Here is a 12,083-nt window from a genome sequence, read left to right on the forward strand (position 1 = left end):
TAACATGAATTCATTGGCCAATTGATGATTGAATGGAGAGGAAGAGAACTGGTTGAGCATGATATTCTTTGGAAGCCAAATTCATGGTGGTGTTTCTACATTTTATCGAAGGGACCACAATCACACACGCAGAGAGAATATAGAGGCGCGATATATAGTGGTTCACTTAGCTCAATGTGAGGCTAAGCTAGCTGGACTACGTCCGCTTCAGTATAGCGATCACTACAGAGGTAAAGATATTGCGAGTGGTAACATTTTATGGTAAGGGTGACCTCCTAATATAATGGTGGAGGCCGCTTATACCAGTAGGCTAGTTAGGGGTACTTATTACAAGTATGAGAAATCTATCCATGGGGTTGGGAGCGCCGTATTGGTGCTCTCATCCATATATTTGCTATGATAACGAAACCGAGGAGCTGGTAGTAACAACGAGCAGCAAAAATATATTGTACGGTAAGTCTGCACCTACTGGTGTTTGCTTGCTTGACATGTAGGGTTGGTCACTTGGTATAGTGTGTGTTCATGTCAGACAGGATGGATCTTTTTCTGAGTGAGTAGGGGATGGATGCAAAATTTGAGGGCACAAGAGGATAGAAGACAAGAACTCGAGGAAACAACCCAAAAGAGCACTCACTAAATTCGTTTTACCCTGGCATTTAACGTTAGTTGGAGAAAGAGTATTAAGAGCTTGCAAAGTACCACCATTTCCACTAGATTGCATGTAATATAGCCTGAAATCCCCCACCGACATATGCAGTGCGTAACCCACGCATCCATTTTCAATAGAAAATATATCTTACAAAAACGATGAAAAAGTCCCAAACTTTTTAAATTTAACTAGAATACCAATTTACTTGAGTTAGGTACTTGCGGTAACAAAGTCAAGCACCTTTCTTAAAAATCATAATACCGTTGCCATAGTTCAGCTAATTAATTTAAAATTGATGTTTTTAACATCAGAGGCTGCATACCTCAAGAACTACTAGATTTTCGCATAAAAACTAGATTTAGCTACTTCCCATACCCTGAAACTTTTGCTGACTCCTCTTTTACTCTCCAGATTGCTTCCACTTCATCAGTCCGGAACCGTTGCGTGAAAGTCGATTCCTCCAACGGGGTTGATGTTCCATGAGCAAAAGCAAGAAGACCAGTATAAGCAATCATTGCCCCATTATCAATACAATACCTATCATCAGTTGCAAACAATCTTCCACCCCGTTCAGCACACATGGTTTTCATCATCTCTTGCAGGCGCTCATTGCAACCCACACCACCAACAATAAGTACATCTCTCTTGTCACAATGTGCCATTGCACGTTCTGTTATCTCAACAAGCATTGCGAACACATTTTCCTGTGCCATCGTAAAAAAAGAAAAAATGCAGAAAGTCCATTATTATTGCTAGTGTTCTTGCTCTGAATGCTTTGCTAAGTCGTATAACTAAACTGGAAGTTCTTAAACAATTCTGTGTCTCTTTCCGTTAAGTTGGTATAACTAAATTGTATGTTCTCAATGAAAATAGCATTGATTACCTGAAGTGAGTAGCACAGGTCTGCAGGGGTGCACTCGTCATTTTTTAATTTCTCCACAGCAGTGGCTTCAATGTAGCTCAGAATTCCACTAAAAGACACATCCATCCCTTTGACAGCATATGGAAGGTCTATAAACTGTTCTCCTTTCTTTGCAAGCTGGGAGGGGAAGGGAATCACAGAAATCATGATGGAAGCACTTCCCACAAAAATTCAACTCAATCACTCAGATTCGAATGAGCAGTTACATATACTTCTTCAGAAACCTTAAACGAATATGATAAAGACAGATAGGGCACTGAAAGTTGAAGGCATCAAGTTTTACTGAAAATTAAGACCCACTAAGAGTAGAGATTGATAAAACTGAAAAATTTCAATAACGAATTTGGAATTATACATGTCAGAAATATAATCTGCTATTCAACTATGATGGATTCTAACATTCCAAATGAAACCATATACGAAAGGCAGGTTAACCACCATAATGTATTACATAGAAATTATGTAAGCAGGATCCTAGATTTTAGAAATTAGACAAAGTACAGAAAGTATAACTAAAAATCTCACAAGGCAAGCCCAAATCAAGATGGAAAACTCTTTTTATATACAATTTAACAAGATTCCTCAGAATAAGAAATTAAAAAAAAAGAGAAGGCAATATTCAGCCTCAATATACAATGAAATGAAACATGCAACATTGATATACCTGCTCAATGTTATATCCGGGGGCTGGATCATTGGAGAGTTCTAATACCCTAGCAAACCGATCCAAGCAATTTCCAACAGCAATATCAATGGTCTCTCCAAAGATTCGATACCTTCCTTCACTATATGCAATTACCTGTGTGTTCCCACCACTTACATACAACACAACAGGATCATCCGCACCAGTCACAATCCTTCCCATCTCGATATGAGCAACACAATGATTGACTGCAACAATGGGCTTCTTCCACAGCTGTGAAAGAACCCTAACAACAATGGCAGCAACTTGAAGTGGTGCTCCCATTCCAGGACCCTTGGTGTAACAAAGGCAATCGATCTCTTGAGGGGTTACTTTTGCAGTTTCCAAAGCAGATTTAATTAATGGCAGAATGTATTGGAGATGGTGTTGTGCAGTTTCACGGGGAAGGAAACCTTGGCCAGGAGGGGTAATGTATGTGTGGCGTGGGTTTGACAAAATTGTGCCATCCAAGGTCACAACGCCGACACCGATCTTGTTTGCTGAACCCTCAAACCCTAGAGCAATCTGTTTCTTCATTTTTGTAGAAGAATTCATGCACACCTAGCAATTGATTCAGAATTAAATTACAACAAGGCCCAACGGGTACATTCATCACATTCTCTCAAGCATATGAAATTTATTCCCAAATAGTGACTCTGAACTTCTCAACTTGATATAATCACACACACACACACACACTCACCCACACTGTAAATTGTAAACTTCCCAAACTGCATATAAAATTCTTTTTCGTCCAAAAAAAGAAGATGTTATTAATGGCTTTGGAACTGAGGACATGGAACTAGTAGAGGTGCAAATTTCCTGCCTAAAAGATGAAATTTGATGCCATGACAAGCCACACGATGTTGTCTGATACATATAAGCAAAGATTGGTGCTGACAAGTTTATTTTAGTCCAGGTAGTCCGAAACACCAAATCAATCCAGATGCACCTGTAAAGGGTGAAAACTAAGAAGGGCCAAGACTTGAAGCTTTTCAAGTGTATCAAGTATATTTTTCTTCTTTTACTCCAATAAATTGGTATACCAGTAAACATTGGTATACCAGTAAACAGGGAAGTAAATTTCAACCCAAGAGAAAATATAGCACAAAAGTTGCAACGACAGACAGGGAAGCTTATAAGCTAACACCTAGAAAATACGAGTTAAACTTCAATAAATACTTGTGGACTGAAAATTACTAAACTTTAGCAATTATCTGAAAATTCCAAAATCTCCCTTCCTCCTTCCCTCCTCGTCTTTAATAAGCATAATCATGCATTACACAAAATGCTAACACAAATCTATCATGATATGTATATAGTTCATGCCATAAAAGCTGAAAAAGAAAAATTTGAGTAAATCTCTTGGGTGATATAGACTGGTATGTTCCATTTTCAGCATACTAGGACTAATTAGCTACAACGTGTAGGATGAGCAGGAAAAGAGAGGCCGTGTAGGATGAGCAGGAAAAGAGAGGCCATAGCATATACCTCATAAACTCAAGAGCAACCCTCTGCAACCCAGAATTAGGATCTTGAACCCTCTCCACATACAACTCCAATTGTTGCTTCAAAACAAATCTTCATCCAACTGCACATAACACAGATGCAGACAGCTACTTTACTTAACACGAGCTTATCCAACCCCCATCTAATTTACTTTTCAATTGAATCTGCTACCATCACCCTAAATCTGCTACCATCTAATTTACTAAATAAAATCCATGCAACTTCCAAACTAAAAGAACCATGATCAAAACTCTTGAAACTAAGGGACCCAAGTCGTCAAACCCTAAATCTAAGAAAGGCATTAGCTAATTTGAGCAACTTCAATTACTCAAAATTGTTAGCTTACCTGGAGATTTCGACTAATCAGAGCTCGAGATGATGGAGATGGCGTAGACAGAGATGAAGGTTGCAAAGAATTCAAATTTGGGATTGATTTGGGTTTAGAGAATTGAAGCCATCAATTTGGGTTTGGGTTTAGATAATGGGAGTGGAGCTACAGGTGTGTTCGTGTTTGTGTCTAACTGAGATTAGGGTTTGCTTTTTTTTTTTTTTTTTTTTTTTTAACTAATTGAAGAGGGAAAGGGGAAGAAGTCAAAAAAACATAAATGGGAATTAGCAAAAGTTAATTTTAGAGTTTCACAGCGTGCAACAGTTAATTTTAAGGCTTGGGTCAGGAATTTCAACCTGGAATGCGGGCTCATTCAAAACCAATGCAAATATCATATTGACGCCCGTGCTTGTACCAACTAAAGCCAGAGAAGATCAAGCTGCTCTTTAGAATCAATAAATAGCAAAGTCTGTCCTATCATCAGTTTTCAACTTTTCCCTAAATACCTCAACTCACTCAATAAAATGATTGTATATTTTGTATGGATTGTTAAAATTGTATATGGAAACCTGAAAAAATCAAGATGCTTATTCCCAGGCTTGTCTATTTTTGCCTAACTAATCCTAATGGAGGCTAGGGGTTTCATTCAACTGCTTAACTGTAATTAAATTTCGGTCAATTCAGTCAATGCATGGCATTTGCCTAAATATTCCTACTGCAGGCTAGGGGTTTCATTATAGAATAAGAAGAATGTACAAAGAAGCCAATAATAAGAAAACAATAGCCTGCTAATTTAGCACTAATCATTCAACTTTAGCAGAAACAATGAAAAATTATTGAAATTAAAGCAAACAACTTTCATTGTACACAATTCTAGAATAGGTGATTATTTACCCTCAAGATCCAACTAAATCAATTTGAGATAACCCCTAGGCTGCAACAGCTCTCCAACAATTCTGTCTGGCTCACTCAAGTCTCTTTCGATGACACGCACGCGGTGACCTTCCTGTAACAAAATGCAAATTCATGCTTAACTCAGAAGCTCAAATTAGAGCCACGACAGCAATGATCTGAAACCCAAATGTAATATACTTTAGGTTATTAATGCTTATGTAATTCACAACTCTCCTCCTTAAGCTTTCTCAAATGTAATACACATTAATTCTGTCTTGCTGATGATTGAAAAGAATGGAACTTAAGTACATTTTGGACTACATAAATCAAATTTCTAGCCACCAGAGACCAATGAGAAAAAGGAAAAAAAGGCAATCAACTTTTATCTAGTCTTTAAAAACTTTTCTGGTTCAAGTCCCTATTCTAGGATTTCAGATTCTAATGCCTGCAGATTCAACCAAATTTTGTTCATTCCAGGAAATCCTCAACCTTGTCTTTATCAAATTCATCCGTAAATTCTTAAAATTGGGATTAAAATGGCAATTTAATTCTTCAAAGCAGTAAGAGAGTTTCTTTCTTTTTCTTCTTGTTCCTGATTGTTCTTTAATACTCAATTGAATAGATACAGGATTCTTGAGACTGTCTAATAGTGGGTTGTGAATAATTTGCAGCAATGATGAAGGGTCTTAGAGATAGGATTCTTTCTCAGTTAGTATCCAAGTCTGTGGTCTCATCCAGACCATTATTAGCAGTTATAGTTTCTTCAGTATGGAACCTTCGTGTAATGAAGTGCTTAATGACCAAGGTAAATAAAAAGAAAAAAAAAATTGGCAAATTTTGCAATTCAAATTTTAAGACTTTCCTAAGCACTCAATTGGGACAGAGAAACGGAGATATAAGGCATGGCATCTCAACCTCTGGATATCAAGAGGAAGATCATTGTTTGCAAGCCAAGAATCTGATTTTGTAACATGAATGACTTAAACAATTGAATCAGTATCTAATAAGCAAACAGGGTGTTGAAATATTTGAGCTATTGAACAGCATTCAAGAACATATAAAAAATCCCTTTGCAAGCTGTTAAAAGAAAAACTTCATGAAGAGCAGCACTGCTTTCTCAAGACCCTGAAAAAGTTTCTAAAGTCATGAATTTACCAAAGTTTGTTTAGTGATAGCTACTTGTATAAGGGCTGACAATAGATCAAGGTCATGCAACTGCCAACTGCTCAATAAAACTTGATCCATCAAAACTTGATTTGAGTCTGTTATGGTTCTCCTTCTATGTAATGATTATGATATGTAAGCAGTGAAATTAATAAGGTTGGAACCTCCACACCGATGATGATCATTGCATAGATGCTACCACATTTTTGTACATATGACTCAGATTCATTTTCTTATCCTCTGTCTCTATTTTTTTTTCTGGGATGAAAAAGGCAGAGCTAAAGCAAACATGTTACGTTCTGAATTACCACAGAACCAGGGAACAGAGTTGGTGGGCCTTTATCTGGAGCATGAGTGATTGAGTAAATCAATATATTGATAATATATCCGCAATATTAAAATGATAAAATCATATTTAATCATAATGTGGAGAATCAGAGAAACTAATACAACATCACTGCGACAAAAGTTGCAGGAACATGCTCAATCTAGAACCATACTTTTGTTTAGGGTGTAAAGCTGCATAATATCAGTTACATGATATTCTTTCTATAGCCATCTCATGCCTTCAGACTAATTCCTGGGCATGAAGGGTGAGGAATGCTTCCTGGCCCAAGGAACATTTACTGCTTCTAGATTAGGCAAAACCCTAAACACCTGGAAACCAATAATACTCCAGGCATTGAAAACAATAAATAATTGAATAAGCGCTTTCGATTCCATCTAAAAACATGTACGGTAAGGATGAGAATATGTAACAGAAAATAATAACTCACAGGAATCTTTATCATATCCTCTATTTTCCATCTCAGAGGGTTATAGACAACAACCAGACTTAAACAAACTATATTTCCTGAATGGTTCATACTATGCATTGCAGAAGCGCAACATAAAACGTCAACACAAGCATAGAGGTCAAATAAGTATAGAGGTCACCCAGCTCAAAACAACCAATAATAATTAGGCCACCACAAGCACACCAAACCCACATCCTGCTCATGTACTCAAATATCACAAATTAATTTACGACACAAACCATTTCACAGGACCATGATTAAAATTCAAGCAAGACCAATAGAGAAACAGAAATTCAAGATAGATTGTAATCAGCACAGTCACTCACCGTCTTAAATTAATTCTTCCTCCTCACCTATTTTCTTTCTCTTTCCCGTGCTCTCTCTTTTCTCTTCTTCTTCTTCTTCTTCTTTCTCCCTGATTCCCTTGCTTTTCTCCTCCTCCCTCTCTTCTTTTTTTTGTCTCTTCCTCCCACTCGGTTCTGTTTCTTTTTATTCGATCTGACTTTTTCTCTTCTCTCCTTTTGTCAGCAACCACCAGCCTAGAGTTGGTATTTGTACCCCGCTGGGTAATACCCACCCAACCATTTTTGCCATTGGGTATTACCGGTATGGGTATTTACCCACAATATAGTTCACCGGTATGGGTATTTACCAAACCCATTTCTAAACAGGTAGCCCATAGCCACAACCCATTTACCCATTTCTAATAAGGGCAGTTTTTTTTTTTCTTCGGCGGAAGGCCTTTAGCCTAGTAAAGCAGGGATTATTATTATTATTATTATTATTATTATTTTAATACTTACTACTACTAATTTAGTCTTAAATTGATAAGAAAATTGAGTATGACCCATTTTTATATGAATATTTTGTAATTACACAATTTATTTCACAAAACCAACTTCCATAGCAAGTTCTACCATAATAGTAATGGTGCATGCATCGTTACACATAGTGTCCTACCACCTCAAAACACATTTAGAATATGGTTTAGCCTAAATCAACTCACGCATGAATCATCACATGGTATTGCGCACACCTAGGGTTGCAAAGAATTTCAACTACCACAAAGTGAAATATGCAACACGCAATACATAATGCTCAACGATCGCTCCTTCCCAAAAGATACCACACACAAAGGTCCAACTATAGACGTCAGATAAACTCATCACTACACTAGCACAAAGAGATGCGGTACTCCTCTATCACACTTCATCTACACAAGATTAATTTCAAGCAGATAAGCACTTCATCTACACAAGATTAAATTCAAGCAGATAAGGTACCTTGCACCCCTGCGTTCTGCTGGCCAATAACAACCACCCTCGCATGTCCCTGAGGATGTTGCCTCTGCTGATTCCTCTGTCTCATACCCTGAGGTCGGGTACACTCATTTGCCAAATGCCCTACTTGTCCGCAATTATAGCATGACCTAGGTTTCGGCTTCAAATACTACCTCGCCATGTGGCCCACTTCCTTGCAGTTATAACATGTTAAGGGTGCCACCTGCCCGTTAGGTGCAACCCTAGCAGGTGCAGCTGCCACTCTATCTGGCGCCTGCTGATGAGTCATCTGCCTCTTCCAGAACCCATCCTGATTATCTGTCCCTTCATTGCTCCCAACAATTGCCTTTCCCTTCCTTCGAAGGTCCCTGTTAGCCGACTCCTGTTCCTGGAAAGTCAAGTTCTCCTGCTCAATGGCCATAGCCTTAACGAAAATGAGCTCCACAGTCTTCAGTTCCAGAACAGCGACATCGCGCCGGATTGAAGCATTCAGTCCCCATTGAAACTTCATAGCTAAGCTCTCAGCATCCATCTGCCGCACAAAGCGATACAACCTTGAGAACTCAGCCTCATACTCCCTCACACTCTTAGTCCCTTGGACTAACGAGATAAATTCCCTTTCCAATTGCTCCCTCACTGAAGGCGGAAAGTACTTCTTCCTGAACAGTTCCACAAACTCATTCCAAGTCATGGTGGACACATCCATAACTCTCTGTGTACCATTCCACCACACCCGTGCATCGCCTTGGAGCATAAATGTGGCAATCTTTCTCTTCTCAATGTCTTCGCAGACGACCATCTCGAAGTAGGTCTTCATGTTCTCGATTCATTGATCCGCTAACATGTGATCCGTACCTCCCTGGAATGGAACTCCTCCCAACCTCGAAATCTCCTTTGCCAACTTCAACAAACGAGTGAGATCTACAACATTCGTAACCTCCACAACAGGTGGAACAGGTAGCCCAACATTCTATGCCTAGACATCCTCGAATATATCCTCAACAGGAGGGATCTTGCCCCTACCTCGAGCTCTACCCCTACCTCTGGGTCTACCTCGACCCCTAGCTCGTCCTCCTTGTGAATCCATACCTAAGGAGCATAGCAACCTTGGTTAGTACTTGTAAAATCTTCAAACACAAGTATAAGTCATCGTTATGACTAAATCAACCACACACTACGTCAGAAGATACAATTCTATCCCCTATGTAAACAAGAGTTAAATCTAAAGGTCCTCATTCCTCAAAAGACTATAACTCCTAGAAGCTACCTTAAGCTCCTACAACTTATTCACTGAGCCAACACTACCCTGAAGACTGACATTCCAACACTCATTGCATACCCAATGACTATATCAATACCGAAGAGCATCAGATGGGGATCCGCTGCAGACGGGCCATCACTCGAGGAGTATTGATTATCACCAAATATGCACCTTACGCTCTGATACCAAACTGTCACGCCCCTGATTTTAATACAAATAAAAATCGATATATAATCCCATAATTACATATGCGTGAACGTTCAGCCATCAATACAAAATACCTAGAAACTTTTTCTCTTTTTACCCAAGTACAAATTGATGCCCTGAACCCACTATATCAATATCGACCCGCTCCATAAAGTCATATATTACAATGCTTACGAATTAAATTGTCAACAACAAAATAAAACGTAAATGCTGCTCAGAGTAACTATACAACGGAAGTCTTTATCAACGGTAAAGTCGCAAAGATAGCTTCCTACCGTAAAGCTGCAAGGATGCCGCCACCGCTTCAGCCACGATTACCCTGACCTGCAAGATTAACCCCTACACCGTTTGAATAGTGTACTGGGTTGCCACACAACAAACCCGGTAAGATTTTGCAAGCCCGTATGAGTAAACTCAAAACCACAAAGCAAAACACATTTTTTTAAGTCACCTCAACCTAAACACGATATGCACATATCTCACACCTACGGCCATCAATTCCATAACCTTTCATATCGTGCCTACATAAGTCAACTGGTGACTAAAGCTTCATGCTCAGATTCTCAACTAGCGTCCCATTACACAAATTTAATCAAACAAGACTTTCTCAAGCAATGTTTAACGTCATTCTAACGCACTACGGCGAATTCCAAATCACACTCATTCCCTTTCCCCCCAGGAGCTTTTATCATCAACATGACATCAAAGGTGAAAATCAATGAATCACCTTCCTATCCTCACCACAGAGTACAATTCGTCACCACTATGGCTCTTAAGATAAATCAAACCATCAATCAATACAATCAAGAAGAAACAAAGCAATCACATATCAAAACAATCAAAACAATTCATAGTAACCCATGCATATAATTTAGTTCAGGAGGTCACATTAAGTCAAGCAATTCAAGTCAAAGTAGTCATCGTAATCCCACACTCTGACGTCTGTAGGTAGGCCCGGCCATCACAGCAGTCTCCTCGATTATTGTTAACTTAATAATAATTCAGCTCCGCTACCGAGCAGTCATCGCATAGATTCCACCGGTCATCACACAGATATTTATCATCCTACTGATCATCACATAGATTTCAAGGATCATCACATAGATTGCAATTGTCCAGCTGATCATCACCTAGATTTCAAGGATCATCACATAGATAGCAATTGTCCAGCTGATCATCACATAGATTTTTCCGGTCATCACGCAGATAGCAATCATCCTACTAATCATCACACAGATATCGCTGGTCATCACATAGATAGCAATCATCACATAGATTCACGCAGATATCACTAATCATCACACAGATAGCGATCATCACATAGATATTTCTACACAAGCTTTACATGACAATCATCACAAAGATTCATCATACTGATGTCATCGATTCATTACACAAATATTCCTACACAAGCTTTACATGACAATCATCACAAAGATTCATCATACTAATGTCATTGATTCATTACACAAATAGTCCTACACAAACTTCACATGGCAATCATCACAAAGATTCATCAATACATATATATTTCACATAAATATATATATATATACACACACGTAGTCATTCACTTAGGAATACCACTAATACCAACTATAGTCGTAGTTAACCTAATAACTCCAAGACAATAGGGTAATCTCGCTCATAACAAATATCGATCATGCTCATAACAAATATCGATCCTGCTCATAACAAATATCGTGAGATGTACTGTCAGGACCCACCCCGGAATTACCCTCCTAACTCCAAGATGGACCTGCGAGGCCCACTTTTCGGAAAAATTCGACAGAACTTCCCCTAAAAGTGGACAACCCTAAACCTGTTGAAAACATTTCTAAGTATAGTAATTTCTATGCTTGAAGCCACCCTGCTTCCAAGCAACAATCCGCAACTTTCCAAGTAAAAACATTGTACTACACAAACATAACCATTTATATAAATTACAACCCAACAAATTAAATCTCTCGACTTCCTCCAATATTATACAACTCCCAAACACACATAATTAAACAAATGTATAAATCCACCCTTTTTAAGTCATCAGAGCAATCTAAAGAACACACTCGAAATATAATACATAGAGTAGGTTAACAAATAACCTACTGAGGATAGATGGCGAAGGTGGTGCTAGCCTCCACTCCTAAGCCGGTCAGCAACACTGCGATCTAGGCAATTGAAACCAAAGGGCCCAGGGGGAAAGTACATAAAAATGTTAGCGTGAGTGGACCAAAATAAATAAGTACAAAGGAATGAAAGTTTATACTTTCCCACAAATTTACATTATAAAATCTCGATGCATGCAATATTTATAAAACGTAATTCTTTAAATCCAAAACTCGTGAAAAACATACCAGCCCCGCTGGTTAAAAGAAATCGGACTAGCCCTG

At 38.6% G+C, this 12,083-nt stretch overlaps 1 protein-coding gene across 10 annotated transcripts; it reads right to left on the minus strand.

Moving 5' to 3' along the window:
* Window positions 1–757: 757 nt before the first annotated feature.
* On the minus strand, window positions 758–7,480 carry LOC112176273 (probable tRNA N6-adenosine threonylcarbamoyltransferase). 10 transcript variants are annotated; one of them, XM_040513345.1, is made up of 7 exons: window positions 7,272–7,480; window positions 4,985–5,096; window positions 3,745–3,844; window positions 2,957–3,205; window positions 2,236–2,814; window positions 1,533–1,688; window positions 758–1,353 (listed from the first exon to the last, which is right to left on the minus strand). In XM_040513345.1, exons 5-7 carry the CDS (start codon window positions 2,806–2,808, stop codon window positions 1,012–1,014), a joined length of 1,071 nt encoding a protein of 356 aa, XP_040369279.1. In that variant the 5' UTR covers window positions 2,809–2,814; window positions 2,957–3,205; window positions 3,745–3,844; window positions 4,985–5,096; window positions 7,272–7,480; the 3' UTR covers window positions 758–1,011. The 10 variants fall into 10 exon arrangements, with proteins under 10 accessions (XP_040369279.1, XP_040369290.1, XP_040369283.1 ...); XM_040513356.1 differs by lacking the exon at window positions 3,745–3,844 and having other exon boundaries at window positions 7,299–7,480; XM_040513349.1 differs by lacking the exon at window positions 3,745–3,844.
* Window positions 7,481–12,083: the final 4,603 nt, after the last annotated feature.

Source organism: Rosa chinensis, chromosome 1, assembly GCF_002994745.2.
Source record: "Rosa chinensis cultivar Old Blush chromosome 1, RchiOBHm-V2, whole genome shotgun sequence".
In the NCBI taxonomy this organism is placed as follows: domain Eukaryota; kingdom Viridiplantae; phylum Streptophyta; class Magnoliopsida; order Rosales; family Rosaceae; genus Rosa; species Rosa chinensis.

Excerpts from the sequence above, each read along its gene's own strand:
- LOC112176273 (XM_040513350.1), bottom strand. The coding sequence starts at position 2,808 with ATGAATTCTTCTACAAAAATGAAGAAACAGATTGCTCTAGGGTTTGAG. Across the intron at positions 1,689-2,235 it reads CCGGATATAACATTGAGCAG|CTTGCAAAGAAAGGAGAACA; the intron begins GTATATCAATGT and ends TTCCCCTCCCAG. Across the intron at positions 1,354-1,532 it reads ACCTGTGCTACTCACTTCAG|GAAAATGTGTTCGCAATGCT; the intron begins GTAATCAATGCT and ends ACGATGGCACAG.